Source organism: Schistocerca piceifrons, chromosome 2 (assembly GCF_021461385.2).
Source record: "Schistocerca piceifrons isolate TAMUIC-IGC-003096 chromosome 2, iqSchPice1.1, whole genome shotgun sequence".
Classification (NCBI taxonomy): Eukaryota; Metazoa; Arthropoda; class Insecta; order Orthoptera; family Acrididae; genus Schistocerca; species Schistocerca piceifrons.
In genome coordinates this window covers 510,037,774-510,057,908 of record NC_060139.1, presented here as the reverse complement: position 1 = coordinate 510,057,908, position 20,135 = coordinate 510,037,774, and the positions used below count along the sequence as shown (strand labels likewise).

Sequence of the window (20,135 nt, the reverse complement as noted above, 5' to 3'; positions counted from 1 at the left end):
TTGAATGTTTTGAGTGCTTCTCTCCCCTTCTTAGCTGCCCTCTCACATTCTTCGTCCCATCAGACCTAGCAGCAACATAGAAGGCGTGTTTCGTGGGACTGAGGCCTTAGCTTCCCCTCCAGTAAGATGTACTTGGTCTGCATAGCCCACTCTCACATCCCCACTTTCTTTGAAGTCGTTCAGCTTTTTCATCAGCACTTCTCCATATTCTGTGCGATTTGCTCTTCTTGTACGCCACTTATACTGCGGAAAGATCTTTATTCCTGTACTGAGGTTATTCTCACATTATATCAGTATCGGTCGGTGGTCAGATCCGAGTGGTTCTTGTAATACGTCCCAACTGACTTTAGCGCAAAATTAGCCAATGCGGAACTGATGTCTACAACAATCTTTTGTTGATTAAGTCAGTTGATTCTCGTCGATGTCCCGTCTGGAATTTCCCTTCCCACTCGGTCTTCACCATCTAAGTCCCAAATGAGACAGTGGGTGTTCTTGTCCCCTACTATTACCCTTAGATGGTCGACAGTATTCATATTTTTCTTGTATGTTCCCTGTTTATGTGCTTGTTAGAAGCCCTAATAAATGGTTAAGTGATTCACATGGGCACCTCTCGTTCGCAGAGTGACCCCACATGCCTCTACTGGAACGTTTTGAAGATTTAGTTTTATGAACGAAAATTCCATAACTTTTCTTATGAGGTATTTTATCCATGTTGAATCTTGTGAACCTTGCGACCGTTAGTTGGTGAATGAGTTAACTTGCCACAAATACTTTTTAAATGCTTTATTTTAGTGCCATTAGCTGTTTCGGGCTGGCTAATACTTTTAATTAGACAGATGTTTTGACCAACAGCATATCATCTGCTCCCACACTGCAAAAGAATTTTTGAGTATTTAGTGCCACTTTGTAAGTTGTTTCATTAATAAAAATACGCTGAAGTGCTTGATTTATTTACACGTGACGCAAAACATAGTGTTCACTTATACAAGTTAAAGCTGATGGTGACAACGAAACAAATTGCCATCTGCTGGAACTTGGTACGTGAACACAACTAGTCGGCATCATGTATAAATTAGAGAAGCACTTCAGTGAATTTTTGTTAATGAAACAACTTACAAACTGTCACTAAATACTCAAATATTCTTGAGCAGTGTGGGAGCAGACGACATCCTTTTGGTCAAAACTAAAAGTACTAAAATTTTGTTCACCACTATCATCAGCTGTGTAGTACGTTTTAAGATCAGAAATAATCAGGTGTCAGTTGTAGAAAGTTTTAATTAAATTAATTTCCTGACTAGCGTCGTCAAATTTATGTTCTATCCTCAGAAGATAATGCAATTAAGCTTACTTAGGAAAGCAATCGACGAGATTACTCCGGAAAATAAATTCCTACAAAAAATGGGTGCAGAGTAAGAATTTAGTGATTTCCAGGATTGGACAACCGTTAACAGTAAATTAACGACTATAAGTGTACAGTAATAAACAGATTATAAAACGTACGTCCATAAACTTTTAGGTAGGACTGTGAAGCAGTTAAAAAGTAACGTAAAAAATGCTAAGACATGGTGACCATAAAAACATCGCATCATAAGTAAGATATTACAAAACCATGACGATTAGCGTCAACAGACTGACTATAAAAGATTTCACTTGTATAAGAAGCAACGGGCGCCAGTGTGCCTAAAAGCTTACGAAGACTAAGCACAGTGAGGGCGCTTCTGTCTATAACGTTAAGTCAAACGAAACTGAACAATTTTAAGGAAATGAAACAACATTAACACATTATTCTCATGCGCTAATCAGGCGCGTCTTTGCACCGCTACGGCACACTGACGTGAATGTTTTTCAAGCACAACATTCGCTTTCTCGGGGCCTGTTACCGTTATGCCTAAATGCTCACTGCTCCGCTCTCGTGACAGAAATCTAAAGTGCGGCTGCAACAGTAGAAAACTTCGAGTACTTCTACAGAAGTGTCACAGACTCCCCTTCGGCAGCAAACAAGACTTAGTACTCTGACAGACCTTTGGTTGAACGACTCACAACGCTGTTCCTTACTCAGTGATCGCGAGTTATTGCCATAATCGCCACGGGAGAGGATGGAGCTAGCTGCTGCTGCAGGCCGTGTCTGCTGTAAATACGATGCTCTATTGCTTCGGTGGATGACACTGTTGGACACGTGCTTCGATCCCCACTTTGTTGTTTAACTGCAACTTTCTAAAGGCACCAGAGCCTCATGGTATACAGGAGAAAAATAAACTGCAGATGTAAATTCGTACCTGAAACAATCATCCACCAAGGCAAAAGAGGATTGTATCCATAGGAGACAACACCTGTCTACGCAGAAGATAGCTCCATCTTCTCCACTAGCGATCTTGGCAACCAGTCACCGTCACTGAGTCCGCCCCTGATAGCCGAGTGCTCAACGCGAAGGAATGTCATACTGATGCCCCGGATTCAATTTTCGGCTGGGTCGGAGATTTTCTTCGCTCAGGGACTGGGTGTTGTTCTTATCATCATCATCATTTCATCCCCATCGACAAGCAAGTCGCTGAAGTGGCGTCAACTCGAAAGACTTGCACCAGGTGAACGGTCTACCAGCTGGCCGCAGTAGCCGAGCCGTTCTACGCGTTTCAGTCCGGAACCACGCTGCTGCTATGGTCGCAGGTTCGAATCCTACCTCGGGCATGGATGTGTGTGATGTCCTTAGGTTAGTTAGGTTTAAGTAGTTCTAAGTCAGGGGACTGATGACCTCAGATGTTAAGTCCCATAGTGCTTAGAGCCATTTGAATGATCTATCCGACGGGAGGCCTTAGCCACACGGCATTTCCATTTTAGCGTCACTGAACTGAACTACGAAAAACAAAGTGCGACGTTCCCCCTAAGGTCCGTCAGCGTACAAAGTCACGTATGCTGCCAAAGGTATGGTCTAGCGGTGGGCGCCATCGCCTCCAGTTTCGATGCTCTGTAGCGTCTTTGTTGAGGTTTTCAGACACGGTTTCCTATCCTCAGTTTCCTACTCACGACACACTCTGTATCCACTAGAAGTCTGTCAGTATTGTTTCGAAACAAACCGTACATAGTATCGTGTGTTGAACTTGAATCTGTCAAACAGGCCACAATACTTTGAAATAATTTTGGTCAGGATGGTTTTAGTTGCGACAAAGTAGCGCGCTGATGCACTAAGTGTGACAGTGCGTTGAAGACTCATTTATTTTTCAAACACAATTGAAATTTGTGAAGCAATCGAGCTAGTCCAGTTTTGCAGCTGAAGATGGTATTAGGACCGTTTTAATCCCCGAGTTGCAGCATTTTTGTACTGAAGAGTTATGTTACAGTGAAACCTCTATTTACGGTCTCATCTCGATATTTTTTTTACGTCGACGGTAAAAGAATTCGATGAAGTACATTGCCTTCAGATAATTAAAATATCGAATATATTAATAAAAGGATCACATTAATCTGTCTTTACATCTGCATCCATTGTCGTAGTTGCACCTCTCCGGTGCTGTATCAGAACCGAAGGTTCCCATCACCTCCACCTCTCCTTTGTCTAATTTTTCTTGTGTACGACTTTACTGCGGGTAACCTGTTTTCTTTTATACATGTCCAATAAGTATGGCTGACTGAACAGTGTTGAGTTGCGGAACACGGAAACTTTGCATCACTCCGACGACACATTTGAACGCTTTGAACCTTTCAACTAGACTGAGGACTACATGGCAGACGCCACCAGAGGCAGCAATAAATAAACAAATAAGCGTAAAGGTATTTTGAATAGTGCCACACACAGTCATTCGTGTCTCACTGGAGCTTGTAGCTCACAATGAAGATTGTTATTGCCTGAATGCTACTGGAGATCGACAAAATAAGAAATGTAGTTAGTGAGAGTTGTATTTCTTTAACACTGGTGTCTTTCACACAAGCACTGTGTTCACAAACAGCCTCTTGTGCATAATACGTAAAAATGTACATATACGTCTAAGCTAAAGAAGCCGAATATCAATCGTTCTGAACACATCAAGGGACGTCACATGCTTCAGAGCCTTCGTTAACTATAGAACTAGGCCCACGAGAAAGACAGGCCGTAGCGCGTGCGTCACGAAGGTAGTCTTGAACTCGCTCACTCCCTCAGCTCAGCAGACAAAATGCGTTTCTAAACCATTTAACTCGCAGCTGGGCGTGTAAGTACTAACGAGACTTGCACCTTCACTGGAATCTGCTATTATGAAGTCTTCTGATTAACAGTACTACAGCAAAATTTAAGATCAATTCTCCATATAAATAGTATAACGGCTTGTTTATAGCATTTAGTCTCTTCTGCTTAACAGTACCCATTACACGGTGGAAGTGGTGCCTTATGCAACTGATAATCATTTTAGCATGATTTTATTTTATTGTACGCCGTAACAAATTATGAATAGGCCCATTTACTTCCCATCATTATAGGACTAATAACAGTAAGATTCCATAATAGCGGATTCCTGTACAAGATTGAGCTTTCGTTTGTACGGATACGCCTAGTTACGAGTTAACAAGTGTAGAAACGTAGTCTGCCTGCTGATTTGAGCGAGCGAGTGAGCGCAGGAGTACCTTCGTGACGTAGGCGCCGCGGCCTGTCTTTCTCGTAGGCCTCGCTATAGAGTGTCTGACGTTCCATTGTGTGACCGCCACTTCAACCAGCTTCGCACCGACACATCAAGTTATAAAATCATAATGTGTACCGAAATGCGAATATATTTCTTATTTTTCTGCTCAGTAATAACTGTTTTCATAATATACTCATGTACTAAAACTTCCTGTTTTTTAACGTTTCATGTAAGTAAAACTTAAGGAAGAACGGCGATCTGCAGTAGCATGAGCGTGAATGACAGAGTAGGTGGAACAAGGTAGCCAAACAATCGAAGTGCCATTTGGCACACACCGAGAAAACGCAGTTATCACAACGATAAAAAAGCAGCACGAAGGAGCCGACACATCTCCAGAACGTAAATGAAAACTAGCCGTCTGAAGTCACGAACCATCGTCATTCATTCCGTGTACTATTCCATTTCTAGTAACGACAGACAAGGGCCTCGATTTTTCAGAGTTGTGACGAATCAAACAAATATATAAGAGATAAAGCTGCTGCTTCTCGTACGCAAACTGCAACTTCCTGTATCGATAATGTAATGAAAGTGTAACAGACGATTATTTTCACTTCGATACAGGGTATTTCGATCACTGCGGAAATGGAAGTAGTTTTGGAGTTGCCAGATAGTAGCGCATGCGTGAAACTGGTAAAAATTTTTATTTTGTAGTTAACAAGTGGGGCCCAAGCCGAATTTATTTATTATTCTTTTCAAACTGAAGGTCAGAGTCCGGAATTTCTAGCTATGGAAACACAAATACGGCTCAAGTGATTATTCCATGGTAATAAACAGACAAATAAATGTCCATAGAGACATGAAATTATATTTACAATTCTTGGCATTTAGTAGGGTTTTCACGTTTTTGCCGGTCCTTTTCCTGTCTTATCCCTGAAATATTGACCATTTCTCCTGGGATACCATTTCCCAGGAGGCATGATCAGTATTCAGGGATATGAGAGGAACGAGCATTCAAGGCAAAAACGTGTAGTGAACATGGGTTAAGAAATGCATACTTTAAGAGCTACAAGCATTACATCTTCGATACTGTAAAATAAACCTCTTCTACTGCAAGCTTTCTACCTTCCACATTTTGGCCAAAACAAGAAAAAAATGTGTAGTAAAAATGAGCTCTAATATTGGTACCTTAAGACATATGAGAACTCTTTCAGTACATAAAATGTGTGTCACAGTAGCGAAGGTGAGCGTGTGCTCATTGCCCTTAAAGTACGGATTTTAGAGGCCATGTTTACTAGATATTTTTGCTTTCACAATAGCGAAGATGAGCAGGTGCTCAAATCTCTTAAGGTAGGCATTTTAGAGCCAATGTTTGTTACACATGTTTTGTCTCTAATCAATGTTCCTGTCATATCCCAAAATGCTGACAGTCCTCCTGGGACACCCTGTGTACGCGGTGTCCTACCTATCTTTGACAGCACATATGTTTCGAAAATGAAACAAAATGTGAAAAATACAGTTAGCCGGGCATGCACCTGTGTTAGGGATTCACACAAGGGGCAGAAATGCACACTCCCTACTAGCAAACAAACATCACATTCCACACAAAGTTACCTTTTTGTTTATCTTATTTTTTTAAGGGCACGCATTTTTTTTACTGAAATGAAAACTACAGGTACAGTTAGTGAACGCAAACGTCGTTTCACTGCTGTAAACCGTATACTTTCTGGAATACTTACAATTTAAGTAATGGAAACGGTGCCACAGTTTCTGCCACAATGCTGTAATGCCGTAATGTTGGCTGCCTGCAGTGTCATAAAGCTGGCTTAGACAGCCCTTGCTCTGCGTATTACGGCGGGAACTATGGCGCCGTTGACGTCCTTCAAAGTCTAGGTATTTCAGAGGGTGTGAGGATCAGAACAGTGGAAAAAAGTCTACCATCACTAACTGCAGCTCTAGTTTTCATTTAACTGTGAGCCCCTGACATTTTCTTTCGTGGCCGGCCGAAGTGGCCGAGCAGCTCTAGGCGCTACAGTCTGGAACCGCGCTACCGCTACGGTCACAGGTTCAAATCCTGCCTCGGGCATGGATGTGTGTGATGTCCTTAGGTTAGTTAGATTTCAGTATTTCTAAGTCCTAGGGGACTGATGACCACGGCAGTGAAGTCCCATAGTGCTCAGAGCCATTTCAACCATTTTTTTTTTCTTTCGTGTCGAAAAATTTTTAGGTGTCAGAGTTAGGTGGAACACCCTGTTTATAAAATACACATATACACAAATGTGTCAATATAACGTGCGAGCCTCTGTTTGTGGTTCTGTGTGTGTGTTTCTATGATCTCACGTTTCCATATTTCCGTACTGCCATGCTGCCCTCTGTCCTTCCTGCTGTGTTGCTATGTTTCTGTGCTTCTCTGTTCCCATGTTCTCAAGTTGCTGTGTTTCTTTGTTTCAGTGTTGCTGTGTCGCCATGTTGCTGTGTTTCCGCGTTATTGTGTTACCATGTTGCTGTGTTCCTGTGTTCAGACAGTGCACAAAATTCTGTATACATTCTGTATATCTTAGAGACAGCACTTTCAGCCTCAACACTCTCAAAAATCAGCAAGCGCAGTTGTTGACACAATGGGCCAGCCACTGTAAAATGCAGGATTCAAATCGCAATACTGCCAACCTGATAAATTTCCGTTATCTCACGTACCTTGAAAGTGGCTCTAAAAAGCAATACACAACAATGCCTGAGTATTTCAAAGACTTGTAGGCAATTTACAATTGACCTCTGCAACAGTCATTAAATACCTAAACTGATATTGCCCTACTTCACCTGGCTATTAAATCAGGAGTTCCCATGATGATAGCGGTACAACTATCAAATTACAACCACTGACAGCCACTCTGTAACGTTTCAATACCATCATTATAAGCAGACACATTCAGCTAGGCAGCTGAAGTTGACCAAAGAAACTGTTCCTGAGAAAGGACCCAACAGCATCAGTAGTGTGATTCATAGACTTCGAAGGCAACCACTCGCAGAATACAGCAGACTTTATTTTTTCTCTCAGTTGGGATCACTGACAGAGTGCTGATTTGCAGGCAGGCTCTTGGAGGAACTATCGATAAGATTCAGCAAGAAAGAACCACGATGTAGTTTCAGCAGTCATCTGTCGACGGAGCTCAACAGCTGATTACGAAACTGAACGTAAGAGTTGTCACCACAGCTACGATTTCAGTAGTCGTTCTCACTCAGTGTGCAGCAGGCTAGGTAGGATTTGAATGTATCGCATCATAACCAAAGGACCTCTAGTCGACCTGAGGTCACAGTCTCTTTCTCAGAGATTAAGCTACTGCGACCATCGTCGAAGCTTTTCTTGCATTTACATTTTCATGGTAGATCAATTACAGTAGCCAAATCCTGATCTTGCGGCCCAAGAATCCTCGTCCTTTTGTAAACATACATTTCCAAGTGGTTGTTAAATACGCCTTTCCGAATATAATATACTGAGGCCACGAAATCATTGTTAGAGGTATTTCACAAATGAATTTACACCTCTATGGCGCAGTCTTCGACTACTGTCCTTTTTCTTGATTTTTATCCCTGTAAATTTATGTTTAGTAACATTTCACATACGTTTTCATATTTCTCTCTCAGTACTCCTATTTCTACCCGTTATTTTTCTTTTTTTCTGGAAAACATATGTGAAAATTAGTACACAGGATAAAATTGAAGACATTTCATATTTAGCAGCACTTGCAACCTACGAGTCATGCAGAGAGTTTAGTATGAATGGGACAAGTACATACTGTATAGTTACGTCATCCGTGAAAACGCAGGCGCAACTTATTATGTACTATGTACAGACGGTTGTTAAGAAAGAGGACATGCAGATAGTAAACATGGTCTTATACTTTGGCTAGGATTGGACTGGATTATTTTCTAAGTGCAAAAGTGTGGTTGGCGGGTAGCACTGATGTTTATGTTCACGTAAAAGTCTATCGTCCCTAATTAGCAACGGAATCGGCTACGATGTGAGCGCTTATGAAAGTTATATCACGACAGTTCTTCAAACGAGATTTCAAGCAAAAGCTGAAGTACTCTGATCACGCTCAGTTCTAAGGACGTAAGCAGAACGTCATCGAATAGCAGATATAAAGTGCTCTCAATTCCACTGTACTCTCTTTCTATATGCTTCTGCCAGTAGTATATATCTGTTGTGAATATTTCATAGTCACTCGTGAGAATTGACCTATGTACCGCAGTCAGTTTAGCAAACTTGTTAGTGCCGGATGTCGGAGTGAACGGCGGCAGAATCACCCATGGTCTGCGGGTGCAAGGCGTTCGATCGGGTCGATCGCAACTATCTTGAAAGAGTGCTCCGCAGTATCAGATGCCCTGCTACTACCGTCGACGACGTAAAGCGTCTGTTTCGTGTGCTCTACAGTGGCCCTCTCACTCCTCCAATCTCGACCCATCGTTCGGTGCGTCAAAGCTGTCTGCTCTCTGCACTCTTGTATGCTTTCGCCATGGAACTGTTGCTCTGAAGCCTCTGTCAACACCTGTCCGGGATGTCTCTCGGTAGCTACGTATTTTATTGCACCGCTTATGCGGACGATCTCGTCCTCTTTCTTCGTAGCAGTGCTGAGGTCAGGGAGTCATTGGGTGGGAATCTCCTGGTAGCTGTCTTAACGTCCGCAAGTCGAGCGCTGTGGCTATAGGTGCTCATAGCGCTGCTCCACTGCGTGTGGCTACTGATGCTTGGGACTCGATTTCGCGAAGTATCTGTGGTGCACGATTGCCCTCAACTGCTGACAGTTACTATCCCAATTACTAGCTGGGCTCCAAGATCAATTTTACGAGCCCTCGATATCTTGCAATGGACACAGTATGTCAATGTATATTTGACGTCACGTATCCCCCACGTGGCACATATACTCCTCATTCCGCCATCCACGGACCATAGCATGCTGCGGCATTGGGTTCACACGTTCAACATCGTACAAGACCTCACCCTCTCCGCCGTTCAGGGGCTGTTCAGCCCTGTATCATGTCCCTGGCAGAGCGTTAGCCCTTTTCGTCAGCTCTAAAATGGTGCTGTGGCGGCGTTGTCCTACGTGCCTTACCAGCCTGTTGCTGAGGCCCTTGAACCACGCTCGCTCTCAGCCCCCGTCCAACTTTCGACGTCCAGCCTCCCTTCTTTTATTTTCGCCATTTTTTCTTTGAACTAAGCTATGTCTGTACTGCGATGTTGCCGCCGCACGTAATGTCGACAAATGCGATCTATTTCTTTCTTCACCAGAACAGGTCACCTAATGAGGGGTAGCATTCTCACGTCGATTGGAATGTCGTCTGGCAAGCAGTGTGCATACCACTGACGTCCTGTCTGCATCGTACTTTACGGTCAATAGGAGTCAAGTATGTCGGTTAAGCACCTTGAAGACACACCGCCGTGTGTCGCTTGTGAAGTTCTGGACACAGACGAGCATCGCCTGGTATGTGGACCGGCGATAGGTGTCTTGCTCTTGGTGAGTCAGATGCTGGCCTTAATTACACGTACAAATTCTCATCAGATATAACCTCATCTGCTTCTTCACCCGTACTCGGGGTACTTCCTTCCAACGAAGACGATCCCGTGAAGTGAATTTCTGCATAGGTAGTTCACTACTTGCCTGAGGACGACGAGAAAAATTTACTTGATTTTTGGCACTTAGTGAACGACATTGTGCAGTTGTCCGCAATTCCCAACAGAGGCAATTTTTCTCTGATTTTCTTTGTAGTGTCATTCTTAACCCACCTAGACTTGGGGTGTTCCTGCAATTGGGTGATGAGGGGGGTTACCGGTTTTTCTCTGGTCTCTGGTCATTGGAATACTCTTTCTCAACAAACTGTCCGTTCAATAGTCCCACCATACGTGGCGAATTGCTGCTCCCTCCTCGCGACGTTGGTGTCTTGCTAAGCTTGGTTATTTCGTAAAAAAGTAAAAACTAAAATAAAAATAAATAAAATGAAACAAATAAAAAGTTTTGAATATAAAAATAGGGAAACGACTTTGTACCTCTATTCCACGTTCCATGCGCTTTCCTTGCTTCCTGGAGAGGAAATGGTACATAGCGGACAGGTCTGGCGTTGCGAACCCTGCCCACTTGCCCTCCACACCTCGATTTGGGTGCCAGGAAGGTTCCATTATAATAGAACTTTAAAAAGCTGGTAGCGTCTTTGATTCGTAATCAAAACGTCCTCGGTCCACGGTTCGAACGCCGTCATTCCTTAAGTTTTGAATAAAAATCAGCAACGGCGGCAAGTTACCCTCATTCTACCAACGGCTTTGTCAAAGAAAACGGAGGAGTGAACAGAGTTTCAGGACGCTATCTTGCTTTTGGAATGGGAAACTGACCCTAAGACACGGAAGAATCAGCAGTGATCAACGGATGGAGATGGAAATGGAAACCACCGTATTAAAGACACATAATATCCACAGCCGTGCTTCTTGTAACCGTTAAAGTGTCATGTCTCTCCACTGGAAAAAGATTCCGGGCTAGGCCCCCATCTGGAACTCCGGGAGGGGACTGACAAAGGGGAGATGACCATGAGAATAAGAGCGAATAAACGACGAAAGAATCATGTTCTACGAGACGGGGCGTGGAATTTCAGAAGTCTGAACTGGTACAGTAGCTAGAAAATCTAAAAAGGGAAATGCTAATGATTTATCGACATGCAATGGGCGTCAGTCAAGTGAAATGGTCTGACGAGTATAATGTAATATTAACAAAAGCAGAAAAATATATAACTGGAATATGATTCGTTATGAACAGAAAGGTACGACATAGAGTGAATTCAGTGCTAGAATTGGTCATAGGAGAATGAGCACCAAACCAACACTGAGAACGATGTTTCATGTACACATGCCGATGTCGCAAGCCGCAGATGAAGAGATAGATAAAGTACGAAGAAGAACCAAGATGGAAAAATAAGAGTGGAAGACCAAGGACGAAGTGTATGGATTAAAAAGGATGTAAGAAAGGGATATAGTCTTTCGCCCCTGACGTTTAATTTGTATGCCAAAAAAACAATGATGGAAATAAAAGAATGGTTCGAGACTGGGATTAATATTCAAGGTCAAATGATATTAATGATAATATTCACTGATGACATGCTGCTCTTAGTGAAAGTGAAGAAGAGTTACAGATGTCTTGAATGGAATGGTCTAGTGAGTGAAGAATATGCATTGAAAATAAATTGGAGAAAGGTGAAAATCATGGGATATACCCTAAATGAGAACAGCGCGGATTTTAAGATCATAATTGTTGACCACGAAGTAGATGAATTTTAGAGAGGACGCGTCACTTTCTCACCATTCTCCACGTTTGGGGGTGCCATTTAATATTGGTTTAACACCAAGACATCGTTTTTGTGAGACAACAGGAAGGTATCGGCGAGCGCAAGCATTGCTGGGAACATATACATTGTTAATGAATGTGGGATCTCTATGGTGGCTCTCCTTCGAATGTTATTTTTCCAGAGTTGAGAACAAGCAAGCAGTTTAGTCATTTAAAAGTAACTCTTGCAGAGGACGTTTGGGGCTTGAAACCCACTTGCATCTATTAGGGAAAAAAACATCTCTAAGCCCTTCCCGGGGACAGAGCGCTAGCCACAAGAATTTCTCGCATCAGTATCCAGGAAATGCATTTCGTCGAAGAGGTGAGAAAACAGCCTACCTGGACCTACCTCTTAGGCGCCTCTTGCCACAGCAGGGACTGGGGCACATGAGACATCTAGGCCGCCCGGCCAATGCGTTACAACAGCCCCGAAGATGCCCTTTGTGAACAGGGACGGTGGTCAAAAGAAATTCACGAGTTCCCATGTTCACTGTGGACGGAACATCATTGAAGGAGCCGCCAGGTGATGTCTTCCCTCTGCCTGCAGAGTTTTGTGGGAAGCCTAAGGCCTTCAAAACAATTTTAGAAGATACGTAACATTTATTGCAATTCTGAAATGGTCTACGTTGGGACACAAAAGCACTTTTCTTAGTTTAGTTGTGACCCTTGGTAATGTTCAAGCCGCCTAGATAATGATCTCCATGATAAAAGTGTTGTTTAGGAAACTAAAAACACGCTGCCTATAGTGGCCGTGGCAGCACAACAGCTCCTCCTCTCTGCACAGGAATTTACGAGTAGGGATTGGCTGCTTCTCCTGAAAAAAGAAGAATATTGTTAACTTTGATTAAGACTGGCCAGTGGGTAGAGAAGAGGAGTTAGAGGGGAAATATGGAGCTTGTCTAGTCTTGTGATTGGCATGAAACCCTTCTGGAGGTTTGCAGGAGTGCTTTTGTGGAGTTTACTGAGGTTTGATGCAAAGGGAGAAGAAAAGGAACTTGGTCTTCTGATTAAGACTCGGGTCTGGAGAGAATTCAGGTCTTTGTTATGACGGGGCTGCACTTGGGACACATGTCCTGAGCGTTTAGACCTGAGTCATCTTGGACAACCAGCTGTGCTGAGGCCAGTCTAATTTGTGAGAGGCCTGCCACGTAGGCATTTGATCTCCTTGTGTGCACTGCCATATCAGTGAGTCAAATTGGTCCATGGTATAACCAGAGATTCGGAGAGTCACACGCTGGAATCTGCCGAGATTTATGGACTCCATAAGAGATTAATTGCGATCACCAGCTGTGGCCTTGCTAATTTCTTCCCGTGATAGCGAATTAGAGGAAACACACATCGCTGCTGTGCAGATGCTTAAACCACGACCGTCACTTGGAACAGCGCTGCACATCGAGAAAAGCGGTACTGCATTGCTGCTCCAGCTTGTTATGGCAAATATGATTACAATCCCGCCACTTGTGTCAGCTGCACCAACGTAGAGTAACTTCTGTGTAGAATAAATCCATCGAACTCTGTTCAGCGTTAGATAATTTCGGCTTGCGTTATCCACATTTTGAGCCAGAGTAAATGATTCAATCTGACAGTCCTTAGTCTTTCCTAACCAGCCGCCATAAATGGAAGTGTTAACTGTTTGTTGCATATTTGTGATGACATCAGTTCATGTTTTATATTTTGTCATCACGCTTAATATCTATTTTTTATCCTATTTTAAACAATGAACTTTAGTCATAATTGTTATGAAAGGTCAGTGCTGTGTTGATACATTAATTACCCATCAAAATTGACTAAAATAACGACAGGGCCGCAATTTCATTAACGTTATTTCAGCATTCAAGTTACTTTAGCTTCTGATAAATGAATAACCTCTAATGCAAGCTATCATCAAGAAACACAGTTAAAGGGGAAAATCAATTTAGCAGACACATGGGGCAGTTAATCAAGTGGGAAGTTTACTAGTTAAAGTGATTGCTGTCAGGGCGGTAACACATAGTCGCTTGTCGCCTTCCAAAAAAAAGAAAATAAAACCGCAAGCCCAGTGTAGTCTTGCAATGTTAAGGAATTCCGTTACCTAGGCAGCAAAATAATCCATGACGGTCAGAGGAAGAAGGAGATAGAAAGCAGACTAGCACGGTAAAGCAATGCGTTTATGGCCAAGAGAAGTCTACTTCTATTAGCCATAAATCTTACTGTGAGGAAGAGGTGCCTGAGAATATCTTCACACATTTGGAGCACAGCACTGTATAGCAGTGAGAAGTGGTCTATGTGAAAACCGGAAAAGAAGAGAATAGAAGCATTTGAGGTCAGTTGCTACAGAAGAACGTTGAAAATTAAGTGGACTGATAAGATAAGTCCGCAGCTCGTGGTCGTGCGGTAGCGTCCTCGCTTGCCGCGCCCGGGTTTCCGGGTTCGATTCCCGGCGGGGTCAGGGATTTTCTCTGCCTCGTGATGACTAGGTGTTGTGTGATGTCCTTAGGTTATTTAGGTTTAAGTAGTTCTAAGTTCTAGGGGACTGATGACCACAGATGTTAAGTTCCATAGTGCTCAGAGCCATTTGAACCATTTGATAAGATAAGGAACGAGGAAAGGAATATATGTAAAACATCGGTAGAGGGAGCTGTAAGGTTAAAAACTGTAGACCAACGCAGATATTGGGATATATCCAGCAAATAACTGAGGACGTAGGTTGCAAATGCTAGTCTGACATGAAAAGGTGGGCACCAGAGAGAAGTTCGTGGCGGGCCGCATTAAACCTGCCAAAAGACCGAAAACTAATGAGGCAAAAAAATAGAAAAGCGGCAGGGTGACAAAGAAGCCACCAAAAACCTTAAATCTCTTTCGCCCGTCTATCTACTCATATGGTCTTGTGGCATATCAGGTGGTAACAGTGTCTGGCTTCCATCACCATCGCAACAACAATACCGGCATATCTGAATCGAAAATGACGTTCTGTTTTAGTGCTATGCAAGCCAGCGTGAGATACAAATGAGGCATTTATTTGCAGTCCACGTCACGCTTCTATATAGATAAGGGTCTAACGCGGCCACATTAATGTGTGTGTTATTGCGGTGGCTCAAGGACAGTTACCTTAGACCTTCTCTATACTTACGTGCTGATCACGCAAAAACGGTTATTAAGAAAATCTCACCCGAACAGATTGCCGTCCGGCGGCACCGCAGTGGTCTCGTGCGCGAAATAGCGGTCAACGGCCGGCGACACCACAGTGGTGTCGTCTGCATAGTATCGCGCAGAGGCCGGCGACAGCACGGTAGTATCTTTTGCATTGTGTTGGTGTTTTGTTTAGGTAACAATACGTTACACACATGTTAACAGGTGTTTTGTTTTTATAAGTACTTGTGTCCTTTCATCATGGCGGACGAAAGAGACAATAGGATTATTTACGATGAATGCGCGGACGTCTAGTCTGACGTTCCGGACGACTTGGCCGATTGGGAAGAAGACATTGGATATCAAAAAAATGAAAGTGAAACAGAATCGTAGGAAGAGAGTGAAATACGTCCAAGAAGAATTCGGCGAACGCTACGATTGCCAACTGATCGGTTGAATCAGATGAAGAAGACAGTGCACAGAGGTCAGACTTCGATTTACCGAGGACCAGTAATAAATTTGAAGAATTCCCGGGTCCAAAAATATTTCCCAAAGACACACAGAGCGTCGGGGATATCGTACAATTATAGATTGGGAACGATCTATCTGAATATATCAGCAACGAAACCAAAAAGTACTACAGTCAAAATTGCAATAGAAGGAAACTGGATTTAAAAAATGCCAAATTAGTCGACGTTACGGGACCCGAACTTATAAAATGGTTTGGGCTTACTATCCTTATGAGAACTGTAAGGAAAGCAAGGATCAATGATATCTGGTCAACGAATCCGTTGATGAACACACCGATATTTCGCAAAACGATGTCCCGCCACCGATTCAGACAAATATTATCATTTTTACATTTTTCCGACAGCAACAAAAACTGGTTGTGCCGACCGGCTTCTCAAAGTGCAATTCGTAATTGATTATTTTTCCAAAAAGGTTAAAGAAACGTTTAACCTAAGTCAAAACATTTCAATTGATGAGGGAATGATACTGTGGCGTGGACGGTTAATTTTTAAACTTCACAATCCATCGAAAATTGCGAAATACGGCATACTCATTCGGATGCTGTGTGATTCGAGTACGGGATACATTTCCTCATCCAAGATATATTCCGGCGCTGGACAGCCTTTAGACAAAACAGTGATGGAACTATTGACACCTTCTGATCGAAAGTGGCATCACCTCTGCATGGATAATTATTATAACAGTGTAGAACTTGCAGAGAAGTTACTTGAAAAAGAAATTCGAGTTTGTGGAACGATACGGCGAACCAGAGGATTTCCGGAAAATTAAAGCGCGCAAAAGTCAATGTCTTTGAAGCTTGTCATCAACGGAAAGGTGACAATCGGCCGGCGACAAGCCAAGTAATCCGATCTAAGCTGCCGTCGCCAAGCTAATAAATTTGTACGAGACGTGCGGACAGGAAAGTTTTGAAGTTCTCCCGTGGTTGTTTGATCGGGGGAGGGGATCAAACAGTGAGGTTACCCGTCCCATCATATTAGGTAAGGATGGGGAAGGAAGCCAGCCGTGCCCTTTCACGGGAACCATCACGGCGTCCACGTGAAGTGATTTAGGGAAACCACGGAAAACCTAAAACTGGATGGCTGAACAAGGGCTTGAAACGTCGTCCTTCAGAACACGAGTCCAGTGTGCTAACCACTGCGCCACCTCGCTCCCTCTCTGCGGTGTTCAATAGCTTCGTTGTTGCCAGTACCAGCCTGTGAGAAGTAAGTGAGTAGGTTGTTGTTCATGCCACTAAGCGCTCTGAAAATTTCTAACAGCAGAGAGGTAAACATGCAGACGGTGATGAATTTCGTAAATGTTACATGCTAAAGATTGACTTGAGAAGATTATCGGGTAATGTTGTCGCTGCATTGCTTCCTCGCTCTTGTGATGAGTCCGTGAAATGTAAACTCCGGTGATTTTTCGATAATGGTTTGGGCTAGTCAGTGTGACTGTCGAAACGAGATCACGCTAACATGGCTTGCACTCGGAAGTTACAGATTTACCATTCCTTTAGCATTTCGGTAATTAACTTCTTGGCACAGCCACGTTTTTATAAAGAAGTAATTTTTGTGAAGATGGTTGTAATCGTTAAGTAAAGAATCAGAGTTTAAGTTTCAAATACTAGTCTCATTTGAATCGTTTAATAAGTGCAATACTTTCTATTGTCTCCTCACGAAAATTTGGTTTTCTAATAGTGCGTGGCAGCATTGCACATCGTGGAATACGGTGATTAAAACTGAAGCATGATCTGCTTCAGTAGTTGCACGTTCTTGCATTGCACGGGTCAAGGCTTTCTCTTTCTTTCTTTTAGCTGGTCTGCTGCTGCGCTGTATTTTAATGTTCATCACTTTCGAGCAATACCGCGTTTCCGTCGCCACAGGTAAGCCATGAAATTTGTTAGGGCCAGTTCAACATTACAGTCAAGATAATCGGATTATTCATAGGTAGGCGTTGTATTTCAAAATTAATATCCAGTTCAGTTTAGGTGAAGATCGGTCCAGATTTCATTTCTTATGCAGACAATCTTATTCTTCCAATGCAGTGTTACATTTGCGTGTACATCCTTTAACGTCTGGAATTTTCTGTATTTAGTCAGTCTGCGTAAGTAAATTTGCAGGGGGTTTTCACAAGAACATTTTGGTTATTTATTCTTTCAAAGATCGATTTGTAGACTTTCTATACAGTTGCCTGCCTTTGTGGCCGAGCGGTTCTAGGCGCTTCAGTCTGGAACCACGCGAGCGCTACGGTCGCACGTTCGAATCCTGGCTCGGGCTTGGATGTGTGTGCTGTCCTTAGGTTAGTTAGATTTAAGTAGTTCTAAGTTCTAGGTGACTGATGACCTCAGATGTTAAGTCCCATTGTGCTCAGAGCCATTTTAACCATTTTTCTACGTTGTTAGCTTTGAGGGTTGAAACTGTGTGCCGCGTACTATGACGTCACGCGTTGTAAACACTGTTCACTGCACTGCCTAATACAATTTAGTATACACTTTTAAGTTTTCTGATTATTTTGGTAAAGGTTAATTAAAACACAATCATACAGTTTCAGATATTTTTGGCGACTGATTTTATGAGATAACGTTTTGGTAGCTATACTGTTTGCATTGTTCTCTTCGTTGCAAATATACACGAAAGTTTTATGAATAAGAAACCAGACCACTTCAGTACTGTTCAGTGTGCAGCAACAACAACCATGACATGCTCTTCTACTACATGCGAGATTAGCAACAGTAATTTACGAACAAACCTACGGTGGGTATACCGTTATTACCACGCATTTGTCCGCCCACGGTAGCTGAGTGGTAAGCGCGGCTGGGTCAGAGATTTTGTCCAGTCAAGGACTGGGTGTTGTGTTGTCCTAATCATCATAATTCCATCCCCATCGACGGGCAAGTCGCCGAAGTGGAGTCAAATGGAAAGACCTACACCCGGCGAACGGTCTCCCCGATGGGAGGCCCTAGTCACACCAAGAAGTTCGAATTTGCTAAGTCGGTAAACATGCCCCAGTGGGCAAAGAATCCACCACCTCAAGTGCAGATGCACAATTACATTTGACCTCCTGCGGGAATCTGAAAGTAGCGAGCGTGGAGGACATGGACTGAGACTGCGTATAGGTGGCGCTATGTGCCAATGTGTGCAGGCCGAGGGGAGTGACGAAATAGTCTGCGCAACTGCGTTGAACACTTTGGATGGCGCAGTGGTTAACGCAAACTGCCTTGCAGGGAAGAGATACTGAGTACGAATCCCCGTCTATCACACATTTTCTCACGTCGCCACTGATTCCACTTAAAGTCCAAATTCAGCTGACATCAATAGTTCCCTTTCTCCCTCTTTCACATTCAATTTCCCTAATCTATGGAACCACCTTTCTATATCATTAAAATGGAACGGTTGTTTTCAGCTGAACGAAGATAATGATCAACTTACTGCTAAATCCAGTAATACACAGAAAATAACTTTGGCCACATTAACCAACATTTTAACAGCTTTTAACAACCGGTCACAACTGGTAGAATCTTTACACGGAAGCATTGCAGGATTGTACAAGCGGAAAACCAGCAGCCACACCCACATTTCCCGATCAAGTATTGGAGTGTTTGCACTACTAATCAGAAGCGAAATTACGAAATCCGTTTATGGAGACCACGTGAACATAGTGATAGCGTCGTAAGATACTCCACAGAAGCCGGCGAGCGATAACCACTGTGCAGTGTCTCTCACCTTGAACCTCAGCTCGCCGAGTGGCGGCTTGGCGTAGGGAATGCCCTGGAAGCTGAAGAAGGTCTGCCCCCTGACGGACAGCACGGCCTTCCCGCGCAGCGCTCCCTGACGTGTCGACAGCTCCACGTGCATCCTGCCTGCGGAGGAACAGCCGAGCGTCGGGAACTGCGCTCTGCCGCCGCTGCTGCTACCGAGACAGCGCCGCTCAGTGTGTCAGCCTCATGGGAGAGTAAATAGCCCGCCGTTACGCAACAGCCGCAGCCGAGTCTCGGTGGAGGGGGCAGCGACCTTTGTCTGCTGCCGGGAAGTGTCTTGTGGCGTAGCCACTGTCAGAATGGCTGCAGAGGGACTGATCACACTTTGCTTGTACGGTAGTAGTTCGGCCTACACAGCTTCAAAGAGTACTGCTGAAGGACGCACAATGATACGAAGTGTTCAACGGTCGTGCATTTGTCAGAAACAAAAGCTTCTGCCAAAATCATCGTCAAAGTTCGGGTGAGAAGGTAGAAGAAGAACAGGAAGAAGGAGGAGGAGGAGGAGGAGGAGGAGGAGAAGAGTTATACAACATCATTATCCAGTTATGATACAGCAATAGTACTCACTTTAATTGCTCATACCAGCAACATGTTCTGAGTACACATGAACTTATAAATATTAGTGTATCTATCTTGTATAGCACAGTAATACGAGGCATGTTCAGAAAATAAGTGTACTGTTTACATTGTTTTAGAAAACTTGTATTTAAAAAAATGCAGGGTACTGTTGACACACTTGGTCATCATCATCATCTCCTTCCAAGAAAAGTGTTATGTAGTCACCTGTGCCGGTCTGTATCATCCATCCCTTAC

The 20,135-nt window shown here is 43.4% G+C and overlaps 1 protein-coding gene across 2 annotated transcripts in view; it reads right to left on the bottom strand.

The window, feature by feature from the left end:
• LOC124777077 (putative inactive carboxylesterase 4) overlaps positions 1-19,496 on the bottom strand; it is a 70,418-nt gene extending 50,922 nt beyond the window's left edge. For both annotated transcript variants that reach the window (XM_047252353.1, XM_047252354.1), the window contains exon 1: positions 19,288-19,496. In XM_047252353.1, coding sequence (XP_047108309.1) covers positions 19,288-19,419 — 132 coding nt within the window. In that variant the 5' untranslated portion in view covers positions 19,420-19,496. The remainder of the gene's footprint in view (positions 1-19,287) is intronic.
• Between the last annotated feature and the right edge of the window lie 639 nt (positions 19,497-20,135).